Genomic DNA, 22,321 nt, shown 5'->3' with positions numbered 1-22,321 from the left:
ACAGCTAGCGGAAGGCTGAGGTTTCCCCCTCCCCCAGCCTTCTTCCATGCCCCGATCAAGTTTCCTTTCATGAAGTGAAATGAGGAAGAGGATCATGCCATGCGGGCACTTTTACTGTTCTGGGGCAGCATTTCACCGCTCCTAATCCCTCCCTCCGTTGACCAGCGTCATCACTTTCTCCTGTACGTGCCTCCAGCCCCAACCTGGTTTAAGAGTCTTGGCAGAGGGGTGGGCTTAATGAGTAGGGCAGGCTCCTAGCCTGACTTCGAAGTGAAGACTGCCAGGCCCCGCTGTCCCGGGGGCACGACTGTCACAGCTTCCACCTCCCCGCCTCCACGGGTGGGTTTCTGGAAGTGGATCTCCAGGACGTCTTGTAGCTCCGGGCCATCCAGGACATCAGGAATGTTGAGCACCAGCACTGACTGGGGCACAGGCTGGGGCCTGACCTGGAAATGGAGCCAGGAGATGGGTAAAGGCTCATGTGGGCTGGGCTTGGGGAGGGGCAGAGGTCGGGGCAGGTGGTGACCCTGGGAGTATGGGAGGGGGCAGGAGGCCTGGAGAGGTGGGAAGCGAATGGGTCAGTGGGGTTTTGGGGCTGTGATTCCCTCCTTGGGCAAGTTTCTGGCATGCAGACAGGTGGCCTGGCCCAGTCCCCATCTTCATCTTCCCACTTACCTCGGCCTTCTGGATTTTCCCGCTCATATAGGGAGAGACTCTCAGACAGGACTGCTGTTTACCCAGTGGCACCATGAACTGGCCCATCTGGCACAGGTGCTGGGCCACTGCAGGGACAGGGAGCGGGAGACCTTCAGCATCCAGGGCTCTCCCTTCCCATGGCCTGATGCCCTGGCTCTCATCTCACCAGCAAAGCCCTTACCTCTGTCCTCAGTAAAGCCCAGCATGACACCCCCTTGCAGCAGTTCCCTCATCTCCACGTCACCACCTCCATTCTTGGTCTTGCCAAAGAAGATCTCCAGCTTGTCCAGCAGCTCTTCCTCACTTAACTTGAGCCCAGCAGGAAACCCACTGACCAGCACTCTCTGGTCATTCATCTGGCTGGACACCTGGGGAAAGACAGGAGGAAGTGGTCCCAGGCACAGCCCAACACCCTTGTGTCCAGTGCCTGGGGCCCCCCGCAGGTCCTAAGGCCCTGCCACTCTGTCACCTGGATGGTAGTCAGCATGGGTAGCTCCAGGGGCTGGACTTGAACCCTCAGCCGGAACCCTTCCACATTGATCTGATGCTCCTTTTGCTGCAGCACCTGCTTGGCCACTGGGGAAGGGGAGCAGAATTGGTCCTAGGAAGCCTCCCAGCCTCTCTCCCCGGGTTTCCTGGAGCTCACCATTGGGGTCATCAAAGGTCACCAGAGCAGAGCCTCCAGGCAGAGGGTAACAAATCCGCACATGGGAAACCACAGACTTGGCCATTGCCTTGCCCTCCTCAAAGTGTCCTCGGAACACCAGGGGGGACTCGGGCACAGGGAATGGGACCTGCGGGTAGGGGAAAAGAGGGTGATGCAGACTTCAGTGTTGGGGAGAGTCCCCAACTCCCTCCCAGGAGGGAAGCACCCCCGATTATATGTGACTGATGCTGAGTGCCAGGGATTCATCCTGAAAGGAGAGCTGGGTGAAGAAGTGGAGTAAGTAAATAAGTGGATAAGGATACACAGAAAGGAAATGGCAGAGCAGGAGTGAAATTACAGAGTCAGACACGACTGAAGTGACTTAGCAGCAGCAGCAGCAGCAACTTTCTCTACAAGGCCACAGCCCCTCGAAGCTTACCTTGTCTTGGGGGCAGTCCCTGAGATTCCTCTGCAGCTCCTGCAGCCTCATCTTTAGTCTGGCCTGTTCCTCCTGAAGGGCCTGGAGAGCCTGCTGGAGCAGAAGGGAACAACCAGAGAATGAATGAGCCAGGGGAAGGGTGCCCTGCTCTTCAGGACTCTCCAAGAGCAGGGCTGATGCTCAGCCTGAGAACAACCCAACCCATTTACCCTGGCCTGGGCTTGTCCTGGCCCAGCTTGAATGCCCTCATCTGCCGCTCTCAAGGGCAGGAGACTTTGCAGCAGCCATGGCTGGGTCATTCCTGGAGCCCTAGAGTTTAACAAATGCTGATCAAGGGACTTCCCTGGTGAGTCCGGTGGTTGAGAATCCACTTTCCAATGCAGGGGACGTGGGCTTGACCCCTGGTCTGGGAACTGAGATCCACATGCAGCCAGGAAACTAAGCCCACGCGCCACAACTATTCAGCTTGCATGCACCACAAGCAAAGACCCAGCACAGTCCAAAACAAAACAGAAAACATCGATTGAGCTCCTGCTATGAGGGACTGGGCATGACACAGGGCAATGGAAGACAAAGGTCCAGCCCTCAGGCCTGTATAAAATGGTACTCAAGACAGTTCACAATCACACAACTGATGGTGGAGGACAGCAGGAATTTGGAGGAGGGACAGTCCTATAGGGGTTAACACAGCTAGGGAGACCTAGAAGAGGAATAAGGGCTTAGAGTTTTAAGATAAGACTATCAGCTAACATTTATTAAGCACTTACTGTATATCAGGCACTGTGCTAAGCCCTTTATATGAATTATATCACTCACATCTTGCAACACCTTATTAAATAAATACACTCTTGCCCTTATTTTGCAGAGGAGGAAACTGTAGTTCAGAGAGATCAAATGACTTGCCCACAGTCATCTGGCCCTAGGCAGTCTGACTCCAGACTCTTAATCTGTGCTTTACAGTGAAGAAATCAAAGTTAGAATAGGGGAGTAATTTACCCAAGATCTCCCAGCCTGTCCCATGACTGCCACCCTTTCCACTGTGCCAAGCAGCCTTTCAGACTGGGCGTGATTTGGGGCAGGTCCAGAGAGAGAGCAAGAGCTGACAAATGGCTAGGGGAATGACACCAGGGATGGGAATAAATGCACCTTTGTTTGTGGATCGCTCACCCTGCAGTTGGAAGCCTGATAAATAAGGTCAGCTCAGGGAAGTATGATCTCACTAGGAAGGACGGGACTCTGTCCTGGCCATCTCTGTGTCCCCAGCACAAAACAGGCATTCAGTAAATTGTGTGTTGAGTGAATGAATGAAGTGAAAGAACGACATAACAGAAGCATATTACAGAGGGTGCTGAATCATTCAGGGTGAGTTCACTCTGTTTTAAGCAGACAAAACCTAGGGTTTGATCAAATAATGCTGGGTAATGAGTAGTGAGAAATAATCAGTGATTCTCAGAGGCAGCAAGATGACATCCATGAGTCAGGGGAGCCCATGTAGTGTCATGTGGAGAGGTGGGAACTCTGACATCTGGAGACAGCATGTCCCCACTAGAGTGGCAACCCCATCTTGGCTCTAGCCAAGTTTTCTTCACATGGAATGTGGTTTCAGTATCCTATATCTTCCCATTTCTAAGGGAAATCAGAAACCTGGATTTTTTTTATTTGAAAAAGATGGCTTGACTTAAAAAAAAAATATGACAAATAAAATGCGTTTTTCAATTGAATTCAGTCCTTAACCTATCCTCTTTGTACTTCTGCTTTAAATCTTGATCTAATTATACATATTGTTTGAAAACTTAATAATTGGCAAGGCTATTCAATACGTAGCTTTAAATAAGTAAATTTATTTATTTTTAAAAGCTTCATAAATACAATTTAAAAAAATATTCAAAAAGGAGAGTTTATCAACAGGGAAATGGAGAACTAGTGAAGATTTCTGAAAGGGGGAGTGAGGTGATGGATACAGTGTTTAAAAGAGCTCAAAAAATGGGCAGAAGACCTATATAGACATTTCTCTGAAGAAGACATACAAATGGCCAGGAGGCACATGAAAAAAATGCTCAGCATCACTAATTATTAGAAAAATGCAAATCATAATTACAATGACCTCAGATCAGGTCGGAATGGCCATAATGAAAAAGTCTATGAATAATAAATGCTGGAGAGGGTATGGAGAAAAGAAAACCCTCCTGCACTGTTGCAGGGAACTTAAATTGGTGCAACCAATATGGAAAACAGTATGGAGGTTCTTTGAAAAACTAGAAATAGGGGCCTCCCTGGTGGTCCAGTGGCAAGGGATGTGGGGTGATCCCTGGTTGAGGAACTAAGCCCATGTGCCGCAATTACTGAGCCCTTTCGCCACAACTGGAGTCCGTGTGCCTCAGTGAATGATCCTCATGATGCAAGGAAGACCCCATATACTGCAACTAAGAACTGACCCTGATGCCGCCACGAAATAAACAACTAAAAACAGAATTACCCATATCATCAAGCAATGTTGTTTCTGGACATACATCGGGAAAAGATGAAAACTCTAATTTGTAGAGTTTTCACTGACACATGCAGCCTAACGTTCATCAGAGCACTATTTATAATAACCACGACCTGGAAGCAAGTTAAGTGTCCACCAATAGATGAATTCGGATAAAGATGTTTTATACATGCAATGGAGTATTAGTCATAAAAAGAATGAAGTAACGCCATTTTGCAGCAAGATGGATGGACCTAGAGATTATCACACTAAATGACATAAATCAGACGAGAAAGACAAATATCATATAATATCACTTATATGTGGAATCTGAAAAAAAAGATACAAATGAATTTTTGACAAAGTGAAGACAGACATAGAGAACAAACTTACAGTTACCAAAGGAGGAAAGGGGTGAGGGAGAGATAAATTAGGAGTTTGGGATTAGCAGATGCACATTACTATGAAGAAAATAGATAAACAACAAGGACCTCTTATATCACACAGGGAACTCTATTCAATATCTTATAATAACCTGTAATAGAGAAGACTCTGAAAAAGAATATGTATATATGTCTAAGTGAATTACTTTGTTATATACCTGAAGCTAATATAACATTGTAAATCAACTATACGGAAAAAAAAAAAAAAAGATTTCTATCTGACAGTGATGGCAGGATGAACTGGAGCAGCAGGAACTGTGGAATGAGGAAACAAACCCAGATTCTGCAGCTCTAATTCTTACAGATGTGACAGGAGCTGACCTGAGCCTCTGGCAGTGGGTACAAGGAACACGTGTGTGTGAGTATGTCCCTTGAGGAAAAGCCCCCAGACTCTGGATGTTGTATTAAGGAGACAGAGGGGACAGACTGGAGAGACAGTGCTGAGGTTGCACCTGGGTGTTCAAGGGTTTGGTATAATTTCATTGACCCAACAGGCAAGGGAAGAGAGCCAGTAGTTATTGGGGACCTGCTAAATGCCAGGCACAGTTGGAATCCATCCCATTTAAGTATCATAAAACTGCTTCCTACCTCCAATTCCCAGTGGAAACTTCAGACTTTTCAAGGACAAAAAAGGCTGATTATAGTGATTTACTTGAATTCAGGACTGCCCTGATAGCTCACTTGGTAAAGAATCCGCCTGCAATGCTGGAGACCCCGGTTCAATTCCTGGGTTGGGAAGATGTCCTGGAGAAGGGAAAGGCTACCCACTCCAGTATTCTGGCCTGGAGAATTCCATGGACTGTATAGTCCATGGGGTCGCAAAGAGTTGGAAACAACTGAGCAACTTGCACTTGAATTCAGCTATACATGCTATTTATTTCTTTAACATTATAACTTGGTCCCTAAGTGGAAGCCAACATCCGTCAGGTGCTCAACTGAAAAAAAAAATTGCTGTCCATTTTACATTGAGCTTATTGAGACTGTAAATTCTGGATACTTAGGAGTGAGTTAATGATTTGAGGTTCATTTGACTACATGCAAACATTCTTCAGAATGCTGAAGCTGAAGCTCCAATATTTTGGCTCCCTGATGTGAACAGCCAACTCATTGGAAAAGACCCTGATGCTGCGAAGGATTGAAGGAGAAAAGGAGAAGAGGGAGGCAGAGGATGAGATGGTTGGATAGTATCACTGATTCAGTGGACATAAACTTGAGCAAAACCGGGAGACGGTGGTGGACCTGGAGGCCTGGCTTGCTGCAGTCCATAGGGTCGCAGAATCAGACATGACTTAGGTACTGAACAATAACAGCAACAAATGCATTCTCCTCCTTATTTGTGAAGTTTAGAACCTGACCACCCCTACGATAAAATCTCATGCTGTCTGTGTTCATCATAGCAGTAGTGGCAGGCAGTGTAACGTGACAGTTAAGAACATAAATTCTGGAGCCAAATCTCCAGGACTTACATCCAGCTGTTCTTACTACTGCAAGACAATGGGCAAGTTGTTTAACTCTCTGTGCCTTGGTTTCATCTATAAAATGGGAATACCAATTTCTACCTATGTATAATTTTATTTGTAAAAGTAGTTTCTGGCATCTGATGAGTGCTATGTTAAATGTTTTGTATTTAATAATCCCCATTTGATAGTTGAAGAACCTGAGATCCGTTAAGGTTAAATAATAAGGGGAGTTTCCTGGTGGTCTAGTGGTTAAGATTCTGGGCTTTCACTGCCATGGCCTGGGTTCAATCCCTGGTCAGGGGACTGAGATCCTCTAAGCCAGTGGTCCCCAACCTTTTTGGCACCAGGAACCAGTTTCACGGAAGACAATTTTTCCGTGGACTGGGGAGGGGGATGGTTTGGGGACAATTCAAGTGCATTACATTTATTATGCACTTTATTTCTATTGGGGCTTCCCTGGTGGCTCAGACAGTAAAGAATCTGCCTGCAATGCAGGAGACCCGGATTCGATCCCTGGGTTGGGAAGATCCTCCTGAAGGTGGGCATGACAACCCACTCCAGTATTCTTGCCTGGAGAATCCCATGGTCAGAGGAGCCTGACTGGCTACAGTCCATGTGGTTGAAAAGAGTCAGACATGACTGAGTGACTAACACTATTTCTATTATTATTACATCAGCTCCACCTCATATCATCAAGCATTAGATCCTGGAGGTTGAGGACCCCTGATATAGATTTTCTGCTCTGCACCATGCAGTCCCATATTATAGACTCTGGAGACATAGCAATGAAAAAAAAAAAAAAAGGAAAATATGTTCCCCCTTCATCTGGTTATGTCCTAGTGCAAGTCATGCAGTGGGACCAAAAATAACAAAAAAGACCCTTAGTGGGCAAAAGTGAGTCAAACCCAAGGCTGTTGAAGACACATGGTGGCAGGAACAGGACTTGGTGGATAGGACTCTGGGTTAGAACAGTATGTAGATAGAATAATGATAGAAGCCAAGAAGATGGAAGAACTCATCCAGAAACAGAATGAGTGATCTTTGGGACAGTGATCTTTGGATCCCCGGCAGTCCAGTGGTTAAGAATCCACACTTCCACTGGAGAGGGCAGGGGTTCGATCCCCAGTCAGGGAACTAAGATTCTGTATACTGTGCAGCACAGCAGAAAAAAAAAATCTTCGAAGATACCTAGTCAGTTTTCAGGAAAGATAAATGAACGCAGAGGATTCTCAGGTGGCCCTAGGGGTAAAGAAACCACCTGCCAATGCAGGAGATGCAGGTTTGATCCCTGGGTTGGGAAGATCCCTGGAGGAGGAAATGGCAACCCACTCCAGTATTCTTGCCTGGAGAATCCCATGGAGAGAGGATCTTGGTAGGCTACAGTTGCAAACTCTTTGCATAGGGTTGCAAAGAGTCGAAAACAACTGAAGCAACTTAGCATGCACGCACGTAGAGGAATGCTGAGAGGAAGAAGAGGGCGTGGTCAGGACAGGCCAGGGCCAGAATTAGGTAGTGTCAGAGACACAAAGGAAGAAGAAAAATAGAACAGCAAAAGAAAAAGAGGGCTACAGGGAAGTCCCCTCCCTCATATGCTTCCATATTCACTCATACAACTATCAACTACGAGGCACTTCTTTGTGCTGGACCCTACTCTAGGCTCTGGGGATACAGTAGTGACCCAAACAGAGAAAACTTCACTGTGGAGCTTTTACATTCTAGGGGATGAGCCATATGTGTGTGTGTGTGTGTATTTGTGCTCAGTCCTGTCTGACTCTTTGCGACCCCAAGCACTGTAGCGCTCCAGGCTCCTCTGTCCATGGGATTTTCCAGGCAAGAATATTGGAAAGTGAAAGTGTTAGTTGCTCAGTTGTATCTGACTCTTGCAACCCTATGGACTGTAGCCTGCCAGGCTCTTCTGTCCATGGGATTGTCCAGGCAAGAATACGGAGTAGGTTGCTATTTCCTTCTCTAGGGGATCTTCCCAACCCAGGTCTCCTGCATTGCAGACAGATTCTTTACCATCTGGCCCACCAGTCATTTCCTTCTCCAGGAGATCTTCCCAACCCAGGGATCAAACCTGCATTTCCTGCATTGGCAGGCAGATTCTTTACCATTGATATAGGCCATGAGTATAAACGTGAGAATTATCCATGCAGAGATATTTAAAGTCACAAACTAAATGAGATCAATAAGAAAGGGTTCAAGTGCTGATTTCTGGGGTATCCGACACTAAGAGATCGGGGAACAAGGTAGAACCAGCTGAAGAGAATGCAGAAGAGAGGCTAGTGAAACTGGAGGGAGAGCAGGCATGAAGAACAACATGTTTAAGGAGGAAGAGCCTGGGCTGGGCACAGTGCTGGTAACAGGCCTTCTGCCAGGAGGCATGATAATGACCTCTGAGATTGAGCAAAAAAAACCCCCAAAAACAGTCCTGCTTATCGTAAGGAAATGGTCACACACACACAAGGATAATTATTGTAGCCTTGTTTACAACAGAAAAACAAAAAAAGAAATCTACATGGCCAGCAGGAGAGAAACAATTCAGTATAAAATATTAGGTGCTATGTGTTTAGTCTGTCTGTTTGTGACCCCATGGCCTGTAGGTCGCCAGGCTTCTCTGTCCATGGGATTTTTCAGGCAAGAACACTGGAGTGGGTTGCCATTTCCTCCTCCAGGGGATCTTCCTGACCCAGGGATTGAACTGGCATCTCCTACATCTTCTGCATTGGCAAGTGGATTCTTTACCACTGAGCCACCTGGTAAAGCCCATATAATATATTACATAGCGATTAAAACACATAGTAATGAGGAACATTTAACATGAAATGCTCACAATAAACCAAAAAAGCAAAATATAAAATTGCCTATAAATATTCACCCCACTCCAGTACTCTTCCTGGAAAATCCCACGGACGGAGGAGCCTGGTAGGCTGCAGTCCATGGGGTTGCAAAGAGTCGGACACGAGTGAGCGACTTCACTTTCACTTTTCACTTTCATGCATTGGAGAAGGAAATGGCAACCCACTCCAGTATTCTTGCCTGGAGAATCCCAGGGATGGGGGAGCCTGGTGGGCTGTCATCTCTGGGGTCACACAGAGTCAGACATGACTGAAGTGACTTAGCAGCAGCAGGAGCATTCTTCCTAGTCTGTTGATTTTAAACATTTTAACTCATGAAGATATTTATTAAAGTATAGAAATGCAAAAAAATTATTGGAAGATGGACATCACAGTGTCATTAATAGAGGTTGTCTCTCAGCAACGAATTTAGGGTGATTTTTTTTTTTTTTGAACTCTAATTCTAGGTTTATTCAACACAATTCTTTTACTCTACTCAACAAACACAACATTATCTAAAATGCTACAAAGTTACAAAACTCAAAACAGAAAATTTATAGTACTGACTGTACAATAAAAGCCAGAAAAGCCATGCACACATTGCCAAGGTAACCTGCAGGACCACCACGAATACCAACACAGTGGGGGTTCTGTGGTGACCTGGCACACCTGGCTCTCAACTTACCAGTTTCAGAAAGAGAGGGAGACGTGGGGGGTGGTGTGCACGCACACGTCTAAAAAGAACCATTTGGGTAGATAACTGGAGATATCTTAGCCTAGAGGTCAGAAGAGGACTCAGGCAGGGGAGCAGGGCCAGGCTAACAGGAATGGCCGTTGTGTAAAAGCATGTCCTTTCCTGTGGGACTCCACAGGCCTCCAAGTCATCTGTCGAATGGGAAGACGTGCTCCCACACTGGCGTTGACCCATCACTAGGAGCCCCCTGTTCATCTCTGCTGGCTTTGCCACCGAACCGACTCTCAGGAACTAGAAATGTGGAAGCTTTCTAGCTAGAAAACAGAAGGGGATCTTTATAAGCAAGTTGCTAACCAAACCAAACCCACAACACTCTGCAGCGGGAACTCTGCTGCCCCAGGAACATCTCAACTGCTCCCTTCACCTTCCAAGTCTGCCCCTGAGGAGGGATTTCTTTCCTACCAATCCTTCTTTGGCTAGAAAAGTGACAGAAGTGAGTTGGATGGGGTAGAGCTTCAGTGGCCCTGATTATCGGGAGGAGTTGGAACTAGAGTGTCTCCTGTCGTGGCGGCAGCCCCGGGAGAATGGGATCGTGGGAGCGCCAGGGACTTGCGCCTGTCAAGGGGAACATGACTTTCTCCTCATCCCTGGACCTGCGCCATGTGGGAAGCAGTAGCAGCATTCTTGCCATGTGGGAAGCAGTAGCAGCATTCTTCGGGGGCGGGTTGGAGGGGGATTTCCTGGGGGTTGGCCAAGGTCAAGGGGCCATAGAAGCAGTAGCTGTGATGTTCTGGTCATTGATTTATTCTCTGTCCATGAGCTTCAGCACCTTCTCAGTCTCATGTGGATTTTCAAACTCATGCATAGGCACAGCCTTTTAACAGATGGGGGTGGATGCTTTCTACAGGCATATGTCAATCATTTTAATTTTCCCAGAAGTGGAGAATATCTTCATGATGTGATCCTTGATCACATTCCTGGTGAGCCTCTCCATGTGTTCTTTTGTGGGTTTAGGGGAAGGGTTCTTTTCCTTTCCATCTCTTTCAGCTGGTTTACATTTGGAGCGTGAACGCCACCTGTTGTCATGTCTGTGCCAAGAAGGACTTGGAGAGCCAGAGGAGCTGCTGGAGCTGGAGCTGGGGAACATGCTGGAACTTCCTGAGCCGTTTGATGCTGAAGATGAGCTGGAGCCACTGATGGAGACTGTGCTGGAGCTGGAGCCCAGACTGGAGGCAGAACTGGACCGAGACCTGAAACTGCTGCTACCACTGGAAGTGTTGTGCCTCTTTTGACTTTTATCTCTGCAGGGACATCACTTTGCCAACAAAGGTCCATCTAGTCAAAGCTATGGTCTTTCCAGTAGTCATGTACAGATGTGAGAGTTGGACCATAAAGAAAGCTGAGCACCAAAGAATTGAGGCTTTTAAATTGTGGTGTTGAAGAAGACTCTTGTGAGTCCCTTGGACAGCAAGGAGATCAAACCAATGAATCCTAAAGGAAATCAACCCTGAATATTCACTGGAAGGACTGATGCTAAAGCTGAAGCTCCAATTGGCCACCTGATGTGAAGAGCTGACACATCAGAAAAGACCCTGATTCTGGGAAAGATTGAAGGCAGGAGGAGAAGTGAGTGACAGAGGATGAGATGGTTGGATGGCATCACCGACTCAACAGACATGAGTTTCAGCGAACTCCAGGATATAGTGAAGGACAGAGAAGATTGGCGAGCTGTGGTCCAGGGTCTATGAGGTCTCAAAGAGTCGGCCACTGCTCAGCGACTAAACTACAAATGATTCTTCTTGCTTGACTCCTTGATGGCCCTTTTATCTTTAGACCCATACTTGGACTTTTCATCCGAGTGAACTTTGCATTTAGTAGAAGGCGCCCTAGTCCTGGATTTCATATTATTTTCTTTGACTCCTAGTAAGCTCTTCTTACTATACAGAGGGATAAGATGGTTGAATGGCATCATCGACTCGATGGACATGAGTTTGAGCAAGCTCCAGGAGTTGGTGATGGAAAGGGAAGCCTGGCATGCTGAAGTCCATGGGGTCGAAAAGAGTTGGATATAACTGAGCGACTGAACTGACTGACTGAAGCTCTTTTTTTCCAGTTCCGATGAAACCATTCCCCCTTCCTGAGGTGTTCAAAGCAGCAGTGGTGGTCTGACTTATCTGAACTCTCACTTCTAACTGGAATCTGAGAAAGGATCCCTAATTGACTGCAATTTGTGCCAAAGTGCATCATCTTCGCACCACTGTGGCTTCCTCCTGCTCTCAGGGTGATTTTTCAAAATTACAGTTTCATGAAACTACCTTCCTTATTTCCTGTTTAAGAGGAAAGTCCCTCTAAGAGAGTAGTTTTAGGACTTCCTTGGTGGTCCAGTAGTTAAGAATTCGCCTGCCTGGGATGAATTGACAGAGTAGCATTGAAATATATACATTATCATATGTAAAATTTGATAGCCAGGGGAAATTTGCTGTATGACATGGGGAGCTCAAATCCCGTGCTCTATGACAACCTAGAGGGGTGGCATGGTGTGGCAGATGGGAGCGAAGTTCAAGAGGAAGGGGACATACATATACTTACGGCTGATTCATATTGATATATGATAGAAACCAATACAACATTGTAAAGCAATTATACTGCAATTAAAAATAAATACATTAAAAAAAATCCACTTGCCAATGTAGGGGACTCAGGTTCGATCCTTGATCTGGAAAGATCCCACATACCTCGGAGCAACTAAGCCACAACTACTTGGCCTGTGCTCTAGAGCCCAGAAGCCACAACTACTGAGCCCATATACCTAGAGCCGGTGTTCTGCAACAGGGAAGCCACTGCAATGAGAAGCCGGCATCCCGCAACTAGAGAGTAGCCCCCCACTCACTAGAGAGAGTCTACTTGGAACAACGAAGACCCAGCACAGTCAAAAATAAATAAAATAATTTTTAAAAGAGAGAAAGCAGTTTTAGCAGAGTGGTAGGAGTGAGGTGGGGGTTAATCAAGATCGTCCTGGGGAACTAGGGTTCTGAAAAGGTTGGTAATGTTAACAATAATGAGCAGGTATTGAGCACTTAGTATATGCCAAACAGAGTGCTCAGTGTTCACTGTGTATTTTAGGGATTATGTAGTTTAATTCTTGCAGATAGGTATTCTTCTATGGAAGTGTTACTGTTATTCCCACCACACAGATAAGGGAATAGGACTTAGATTGTAAGCATTAGAGAGGCTAGTAACTTGCCCAGGGTCACACAATCGGAGGAACCAGGCTCTGAAACCAGTCAGGCTGCCTCTAAAGTCTGTGGTCTTTCTTCCTACATTTGAGAGGCAGATGAAACATTTCCAAGCAAGAGATCTGTGTAACAGATGGGGTAGTATGAGGGTGAGAAAGGCTGAAGAATTTAGATGAGATTCATTCATTCAACAGGTGTTTACTGAGTGCCTACTGCATGCCAGGCACTGGTGATCAAAGTTGGACAGGCTGAAACTAAGCAGAGGGCTTAGTCTACCGTGAGCAGGGGCATTCATGGGTTGGGAAAGCGGAGACCAGAGCAGAAACGGGTTGTGGGGTGGGGGTTAGGTCTCAGAGGAGGAACACTTCTTCCCCTCATCCTGAAGACAGTCCTAGGTTAAGCTGAAATGGAAATGTTAAGGAGGGGAGGAATTTGTTAAGGAAGATCTCAGGAGATGAAGGTGTGAGCAATTCCTGAATTTTTAGGGGTCACATAACCCTTTTGAGTATATAATGAAAATGATGGATTCTTTCTCCCGAAAAATGCACATCCACACAAGGAATTCATGATCTCCTGTGGTGCAGTTTTTAGAACTGTCTCTGAGGCAGTTAGAGAACCAACACCCTAGAGATGTCCCAGCCGGTCTCTCCCTGGACCTTCTGCAGGTCTAAGAGACTGGGCAGGAAGAGGCTTGCTTGCTAGACTCTGAGAAACCGGTAGATTCCTGGCCAAAAGGGGCGCTCTTCTGATTCTTCCCACCCCCAAGACCCTCCTCCTCACCGACATAGTCTGGGATCCGGTTGGCAAGAGGTGAACCTTCAGAGCTGGGCACACATCAGCAGAGTCCATAGGAACTAAAATCTTGCTTGCACTTTGAGGAGCTTTGGTCTCACCCACCGGAGCCTGGAAGACACTTCTTCCTTATGCAGGCTGTTTGCTTTCACTTTCTTTTCGCCGAAGTCCCTGCCCCTCCCACATTCCACCCCGGGTGGCTTCCTGGTCTTCAAAGTCGACTTCCCCCAGCTATGAGGCCTCGGGGAAGTTACCCTACAAGCAAATACAAACTGAATGCTGGCCCATTCCTTCCAGCGTAGCAATCCCAGTACAGGCCTATTCGTAGAATTTTGTCTGCTTTGTTAATGGCTTAGAATGTTACCCAGAATATGCAGATGTTAATTGCAACCATGATAGATAAAAGCCCCAAGTTTGCCAAACTGTGGTTAATAGCCAGCATTTGAGTGCTGTTACATGTCCAATTCTGCTTTTCATGTATTAACCTTCAAAACAACCTCTCAAAGTTGGTTTTATTTTTTCCATTTTACAGATGAGATTCTAAACTTGTAGACACAATATAGAAACTTGCCCAAACTCCCACTGCTAGAAGTGATACAAATATCCAAGTACTTGAATTTTTGCCACAGAGGGTTTATATTTTAGTTCCATTTGTGACTCTTGAGTAGGCAAGCTGTTGACACTTACTGGAGACATCCAGGGCTTCCCTGGTGGCTCAGATGGTAAAGAATCTGCCTGCAATGCAGGAGACTTGGGTTTGATCCTTGGGTTGGGAAGATCCCCTGGAGAAGGGAATGAGTCCCCACCTGTATTCTTGTCTGGAGAATTTCATAGAGCCATCCAGCACTTAAGGATGCAAGTATAATTAAATACTGGATTGAGGTTGAGGATGAGTCAAATGCAAGTATAATTAAATACTCCAGGATGTCTTCTATTTTCACCCAATCCAGGGTTTCCCACTATTTTGGGCCCCTTTCTCAATCTCTCTACCCCTCATGTAAGTATGCCAAGTTTGAGGCTTGGTAAGTAGGCCCATTTGAATCCTAGTCCATTTAGTAGCTTAGAACCAGCTTAGCTAGAGAGCCTATTTCATCAGTAAAACCTGGTCACAGTTAAGTACCCAATGAGAGGTGAAATGTCAGCTAAAAGGGCCAAATGCCTTTTCTGCAGTACAGTGGTGCCAAGTCAGAGCCTAAACCCCTTTCCTGCCAGACCATTTGGGATCTCTCCCTCGTGCAACCAGGAATGGCGGCACTGTGGCTCAAGGCTTCATTGCTGGTGTCCGTCCCCATCTACAGCAGTTCTCCAGTGTGCTCCTCTTCCAAATAGCACTTGAATAATCTGGCACATGGGGAAGGCAATGGCACCCCACTCCAGTACTCTTGCCTGGAAAATCCCATGGACGGAGGAGCCTGGTAGGCTGCAGTCCATGGGGTCACTAAGAGTTGGGCACGACTGAGCGACCTCACTTTCACTTTTCACTTTCATACATTGGAGAAGGAAATGGCAATCCACTCCAGTGTTCTTGCCTGGAGAATCCCAGGGATGGGGGAGCCTGGTGGGCTGTCATCTCTGGGGTCACACAGAGTCAGACATGACTGAAGCGACTTAGCAGCAGCAATCTGGCACAGGGGTTCAACAAACCACAATTCAGCAATTCTCAATCCAAAGGAGATGGTGTGCTCTTAGAGGGGTCTTCGGATGTTATAATGTGTGTGTGTGTGTGTGGGAGGGTTCTCTAAACATGTAATGGGGTGGAAGCCAGGGAAGCTTAAACAAGTCCACACCTAAAATTGTCCACAGTACCTCTCCTGGGGACACAGTTCAGTATCACCTTTTACCCATTCATTCAGACCATTAAAGGATTATGAGGCTGAGGACAGAAGTAGCCCATGTCTCATAAAAGCAGACATAGCTTTTATTTTACATTTCCCCACAATCCCTCATCCACCAATGTAATTTCCCAGTTTAATAACACAGGAAATAGAAGACACGTGAACTTTTTAAAAATATTTTTATTAACTGAGACAGACCTAAAACCGCAGCTTCTGGAAGAACCATTTGTTCTTGCCCGTCTTGTATCTGGAGAGGGGAATAAAAAAGACACAAATGAGAGGAGGAATCACAGAAGACAAAACTGTCTTCATGGAGGACAGTGAAACCATACTCCCACATTCACTGCCAAAGCCTTCTTACCTCTCCTCAAACTTGACCTTTGCCTCTCGTCGGGCCTTGCGTTTGAGAGCAGGGTCTCTGAAGACATCCTTGTTGACAACAGTTTTGTCCAAGGGGATATCCACAGAGTACCTGGGGACAATGGCAGGAAGGTAGGAGCAGCCCACAGGCCGCCAGGGCCCTCTCCCCTCCATCCCACTCCTGGGACATTGGCATGTTATGGCCTGACTCTACAAGAGTTATCATCAACACAGGCTAAAGTCGCAATGATATTTTCTGGAAACACCCAATTTTAACAAAATCATCTATACAGATTCAAGCCACTGATAAACTTCATGCTTCCTTCTCTCAATTTCCCACAACAACCCTATCCTATACTATTATCCTTGAGAGAGAAAGAGGGCAGGCCAGATCCTGTGTTTTACTGTGGCTGCAAACAAATGGGACAATCTCTACTTAACACCTAAGCTTGGCCAAGTCAGGCAAGACACTTCAGAAGTGTTTGCACAGGAAAAGTAAACAGTAGAAGAGGCAATACTAGAAACCACTGCCAATGACAAATTCAAAATGATGTCTCTCCCCACACTACAGTGGCTACCAGGTTGTCATCTTATTCGGTAGGGCAGAGAAGGGGAAAAGAGAAGTCACTTTCATTTCCATTCTTGAAATGCTCACCTTGTGGGCATGAGGTGATTATAATTATAAACTTTCACAAAAGACTTGATCTTTGACCTCTTGGCAATTTTCTTCTTGCCCATGGCAGCTGTCACTTTGCGGGGATAGCGATCAATTCCAGCAACCAGAGCGTGGCTGTAGGGTCGGTCTGAGGTGCCGTCATCAATGTTCTGAAGGAGCAAGAATTACATGTTACCAGCCATTTAGGCCCTGTGCTAGAATAACCCTGTCCCTAGGCCTCTCAGACCCACTGCTGTAAAAACCACACAGCAAACATTCTAAGTGCTATGCTAGATGCCCAAAGAGTAACACTGAAAGGGGAGGTATCTTTCCCACTAGGAAAAATCTGGAAGGGTGCTTGGGAAGTAAGAGACTTAAATTCTAACAGCGAACGATTATAATTAGTGATTGCTATATGTCAAGCACCAGTTCTCAGGACTTGACCTCTCTTAATCTCCTTCAGGACTGGAACGGGTAGAGGCAGGACGCCAAATCTGGCCGTCTAACTCCAAAACCAGCCTCAGGGAGATGGAGGAAGGGGAACCAAGGGCGCCCTGGTCAAAAACAGTGGTGTACGTGACCAGAGCTTGGGGAAATGTCATAAAAGGCTGGAGACGTAGACAGAAAGCAAACACCGAAGAGCTAGGTTATGCTAAGTGACCATTTGGACTAGAAATGATTTCTCCTCTTCGTTTCACGGAGTCCCTGCAGCGGCACTTACTACCTGCTTGACCTCAGGTGAAACTCTATACCTCTAAACCTCTGCAGTAGAAAGCAACCCTACAGTAACTGTAAGGATTGGACGTGACACCTATAAGACAGTGCCACGGACCAAGCAAGAGTTCATAAACGTTGGCCATTACTATTATTAAAAGCCTCTTTGACAGAGGACAGCGTTAGGTGTTAACTATCCAATTCAACTCCCGTTTGTTTATTTTGGGTCATTCTCAAAAGGTCTCATGCATTCACAAACCCCCCGCCCCGCAATGCTCGGGGAGAAAGGCCCCCAAACTAGGTCTTGAATTTCAAGCTGCCCGCCAGCCCAGCCCATTCACGGGATACAAAGGCGCACAGGCCCGGGGGGTCTGGTACCTTCACGATGACCGCTTTGCGTCCGGAGTAGCGACCGGCCAGGACCAGCACCACCTTCCCGGGTTTCATGAACTTGCCCATTTCTGCAGAGGAAGGAGAAGGGGTCGCTCAGAAATCCGCCAGCTCAGGCTGTGGGCCCCCGAACTTCAGCTGCGCTCACTGTCGTCTCGGTTCAGGTTGCCTGCGGGCCCTGCTCGCAGAACAGGACCTGGCAGGAAGCCGCTAGAGACCGAGGAAGGGAATACACCACGCACCACCCCGCAACTCGACCCCTAGGCCGCAGATGGCGGCGGATTGGAAACCCCAACCACAACCACTACTCACCGGCAGCTACCACTTGGGACTACAGCAGAAAGGAAGAAAGGGCACTTCCGCTAACCTTTCACCCCGGGGAGCGTGATCTCACTTCCTGTCCCGCCTCCTTGGGCTTCTCCCCGCCTCTTCCGTGGCGCTTAGAGTCTGTGTTGAAGGAGGAAGAAGCTCTTGAGAGGAAAGCAAGATCTGGCGGCTCGTTTATTCAAATCAAACTTTATTAGCAGCTCCAACAGTAGACGGGGCAAAGGAATTTTGTCTCCCGAGGAAGGCTTTTCAGATGGACACAGCCGCTCCGCTGCTCCACTTGTTGTACGTCCTTTCTCTGGCGCTAGAGGGTGGGGAGACACAGTTTGAAATTTTCTTTTTTGCCTTGGAAGAATCAGAAACAAAATAGGACATTTATTAGTGCCAACTGTGTGCACTCTTAGGCATAATGACGAGACGAAGATCAAGCAAACGAGGGTGCTTGCCCTCAACCTTTAGAGTTTAGCTATGTCAGAAACCGACTAAAGTAAGTGAGAGGGTGAAAGATGATCATGGTGATGCTAGCAGCTGCATGCCTTGTGTCAGGACAGATCAGATCAGATCAGTCGCTCAGTCGTGTCCGACTCTGCGACCCCATGAATCGCAGCACGCCAGGCCTCCCTGTCCATCACCAACTCCCAGAGTTCACTGAGACTCACGTCCATCGAGTCAGTGATGCCATCCAGCCATCTCATCCTCTGTCGTCCCCTTCTCCTCCTGCCCCCAATCCCTCCCAGCATCAGAGTCTTTTCCAATGAGTCAACTCTTCGCATGAGGTGGCCAAAGTACTAGAGTTTCAGCTTTAGCATCATTCCTTCCAAAGAAATCCCAGGGCTGATTTCCTTCAGAATGGACTGGTTGGATCTCCTTGCAGTCCAAGGGACTCTCAAGAGTCTTCTCCAACACCACAGTTCAAAAGCATCAATTCTTCGGCGCTCAGCCTTCTTCACAGTCCAACTCTCACATCCATACATGACCACAGGAAAAACCATAGCCTTGACTAGACGGACCTTTGTTGGCAAAGTAATGTCTCTGCTTTTGAATATGCCATCTAGGTTGGTCATAACTTTCCTTCCAAGGAGTAAGCGTCTTTTAATTTCATGGCTGCAGTCACCATCTGTAGTGATTTTGGAGCCCAGAAAAATAAAGTCTGACACTGTTTCCACTGTTTCCCCATCTATTTCCCATGAAGTGGTGGGACCGGATGCCATGATCTTCGTTTTCTGAATGTTGAGCTTTAAGCCAACTTTTTCACTCTCCACTTTCACTTTCATCAAGAGGCTTTTTAGCTCCTCTTCACTTTCTGCCACAAGGGTGGTGTCATCTGCATATCTGAGGTTATTGATATTTCTCCCAGCAATCTTGATTCCAGCTTGTGTTTCTTCCAGTCCAGCGTTTCTCATGATGTACTCTGCATATAAGTTAAATAAACCGGGTGACAATATACAGCCTTGACGTACTCCTTCTCCTATTTGGAACCAGTCTGTTGTTCCATGTCCAGTTCTAACTGTTGCTTCCTGACCTGCATACAAATTTCTCAAGAGGCAGATCCGGTGTTCTGGTATTCCCATCTCTTTCAGAATTGTCCACAGTTTATTGTGATCCACACAGTCAAAGGCTTGGGCATAGTCAATAAAGCAGAAATAGATGTTTTTCTGGAACTCTCTTGCTTTTTCCATGATCCAGCAGATGTTGGAAATTTGATCTCTGGTTCCTCTGCCTTTTCTAAAACCAGCTTGAACATCAGGAAGTTCACGGTTCACGTATTGCTGAAGCCTGGCTTGGAGAATTTTGAGCATTACTTTACTAGTGTGTGAGATGAGTGCAATTGTGCGGTAGTTTGAGTATTCTTTGCCATTGCCTTTCTTTGGGATTGGAATGAAAACTGTCAGGACAAGTTAATGTATTTACGTACATTATCTTTTGATCCTCATAACACTAGGAGATAAGTACTGTTATCTCTATTCTACCATTGAAGATACTGTAGTTTGGAGAGGTTGAATAATTTGCCCCAAGTCCACAACTAGTAAGTAATTGAGCAAAAAGCAAAGCAAAAGCAAAGTGTTAGTTGCTCAGTCATATCTGACGCTTTGCGACCCCTGGACTGTAGCCCGCCAGGCTCCTCTGTCCATGGGATTTTCCAGACAAGAATACTAGAGTGGGTTGTCATTGCCTCCTCCAGGGGATCTTCCTTCCTCCAGTTTGATCTTCCAGGGATCGAACCCAGGTTTCTCTCATTCATCGCAGATGGATTCTTTACCCTCTAAGCCACCAGAGAAGCTCTTAGACCATGAGACTGTTTGCCAAAGAAAACTCTTCAGGGACTCCCTGGTGGTCCAGTGGCTAAGACTCCACACTCCCAATGCAGTCTTCCAAGTTCTAGAGAAACCATCTTACAGTTTTTGCTCATCTGAACACTTACAAATCTGTAGGTCTTGGGCAAGCCATGGGAACAGTCAGGGTTTCATCATTTCTCCTCTCGAGACTCTTTGGGGACCAATTTCCCCTGCAGCCCTCAGGACTTCATTTCAATGGTTTATCACCCTAATTATATATCAATACTTACATTTTTATATTAAATTAAAATGTTTTAACTCAGAATATGATGTTTTAGAGTTGGAAAGGACCTCGGAGGTTATCCAGTTGGGCCTCACAAAGATTAGAGGACAGTTCTAGAGCAGCAGTCACAGAACTGGTGGCACAGAGCAAGGCCCCCGTTTCCAAGCCTGTGCTTTTGCCACCGCGCCACACAACCTGTCCATTTCCACCTCCGTGGCCTTCTTTCAGCTCCCTTATTTGCTTCTGTCTCTTTTGCTGTTTCTCTCTTGGAAAATAGAAACAAAACCCTGAAATCTTACCATTGTCTTGAACTCTTCTCACATGCTAAACTCTCCAAATCAAATTAGTAACTAAATCCTGTGAATTTCACCTTTTAAGTCAATTTTTTTTCCCCACCAGCCCCCTAACTGATCCAGCTTCAGTTGTCTTCTCCAGTCCCTCCTCAAAACTTTGGGTGGATCAAAATTGCTTGGGATATTTATTAAATATCCCAATTCGGGTCTGGAGTGGAGTCATGAGCTACAGGTCTTATTTTGAGAAACATCTCTAACACAACTCTTTTAAAAAATAATTGTTTATTTTTGGCTGCACTGGGTCTTCATTGCTGTGTAGGCTTTCTCTAGTTGTGGAGAGTGGGGCTGCTCTTTAGTTGTGGTGCATGGGCTTCACGTGATGGTGGCTTCTCTTGTGGAGCACAGGTTCTGGGTGTGTGGGCTTCAGCAGTTGTGGCTTGTGGGCCCTAGAGCTCAGGCTCAGCTGTTGTGGCGCACAGGCTTAGTCAGCTGCTCTGTGGCATGTGGAATCTTCCGGGACCAGGGATTGAATCTGTGTCCCCTGAATTGGCAGGCACTGTGTTATTCACCAGGGAAGTCCTAAACACAGTACTTAAGTACTGCCTCTTAATCTGCCTGAAATCCTTTGTTGGCTCAAACCAAAGTTTGAACTCTCCCTTCCTGTCTTCCTTGCAGTATAAGTTCCTGTCTCCTCCACACCACCCTTCACATCCCCCCAGGTTCCAGCCAGCCCAACTACTCAAAGATCCAACCTCTTCTGAGCCCAGGGTCTTCACTCAGGCTGTTCCATGTTTCTTTATTCTTCGCCTCCACTGTAGCCAGGCAAAATCCTATCCAATCCATCCTTGAAGGCCACTCTAGAATTCTCCCAGGCAGAATTCATCTCTTCCTTCTTTATGCTCCCTCAGCAATCCAGTCCACACTTAATTTATTGTAGAACATATTTTAGTTGGTTTGTGACAGTGGTTGTCAGAGTATGGTCCCTAGACCAGCAGGATCAGTGTAACAAGTGTAGGAACTTGTTAGAAATGCAACTTCTGAGGCCCCACCCCAGAGCTACTAAATAAAAAATGGGATAGATCCCAGCAATTTAACAAGGTACTAAAATCTCCAATTGGTTTGGTATCTCCTTTGCTAAATCTTATTCCTTGAAGGCAGAGAGAGGTAAGTCTTGAGCGCCTGGCCTGGCCCAAGCAGTTGGTGTGGGGTCAGTAGTGAATGAATGAAGGCAGAGCACTTTGGGAATCTTTAACACCTTGCAGATCATACCACGGACCCTGCATTTTCACTGGATACACATCCATGGCTCCTTTTCATTTTGATGTTGCATAGCCTTAGACCTGGGCTGACAGTTGTTCCTCTCCTCCTTCATCCTGTCTGCCTCACTCCAAGCCATGCAGAGACCTCTGTCCTCCATTATATTACAAATGTTACCAGTGACTAGATGTGTGATGGCTGGCATGCTTGTCTCTGTCTCT

At 46.6% G+C, this 22,321-nt stretch overlaps 2 protein-coding genes and 1 pseudogene across 3 annotated transcripts; all 3 read right to left on the bottom strand.

Moving 5' to 3' along the window:
- Positions 1–87: 87 nt before the first annotated feature.
- Positions 88–13,879, bottom strand: IFI35 (interferon induced protein 35). Of its 2 annotated transcripts, none has more exons than XM_061391926.1 (7): positions 13,699–13,879; positions 1,782–1,874; positions 1,343–1,490; positions 1,166–1,272; positions 878–1,064; positions 676–782; positions 88–446 (listed from the first exon to the last, which is right to left on the bottom strand). In XM_061391926.1, exons 1-7 carry the CDS (start codon positions 13,765–13,767, stop codon positions 255–257), a joined length of 903 nt encoding a protein of 300 aa, XP_061247910.1. In that variant the 5' UTR covers positions 13,768–13,879; the 3' UTR covers positions 88–254. The 2 variants fall into 2 exon arrangements, with proteins under 2 accessions (XP_061247910.1, XP_061247911.1); XM_061391927.1 differs by having other exon boundaries at positions 1,782–1,871.
- Positions 10,301–10,988, bottom strand: LOC133233010 (RNA-binding protein with serine-rich domain 1-like; annotated as a pseudogene).
- A 1,826-nt stretch (positions 13,880–15,705) lies between the features above and the next one.
- RPL27 (ribosomal protein L27) lies at positions 15,706–18,083 on the bottom strand. The gene is made up of 5 exons (XM_061391940.1): positions 17,977–18,083; positions 17,653–17,735; positions 16,561–16,730; positions 15,907–16,017; positions 15,706–15,792 (listed from the first exon to the last, which is right to left on the bottom strand). Exons 2-5 carry the CDS (start codon positions 17,731–17,733, stop codon positions 15,744–15,746), a joined length of 411 nt encoding a protein of 136 aa, XP_061247924.1. The 5' UTR covers positions 17,734–17,735; positions 17,977–18,083; the 3' UTR covers positions 15,706–15,743.
- Between the last annotated feature and the right edge of the window lie 4,238 nt (positions 18,084–22,321).

Source organism: Bos javanicus, chromosome 19 (assembly GCF_032452875.1).
Source record: "Bos javanicus breed banteng chromosome 19, ARS-OSU_banteng_1.0, whole genome shotgun sequence".
NCBI lineage: Eukaryota > Metazoa > Chordata > Mammalia > Artiodactyla > Bovidae > Bos > Bos javanicus.
The sequence above is the reverse complement of the archived record's forward strand: the minus strand, read 5'-3'. Positions and strand labels throughout refer to the sequence as shown.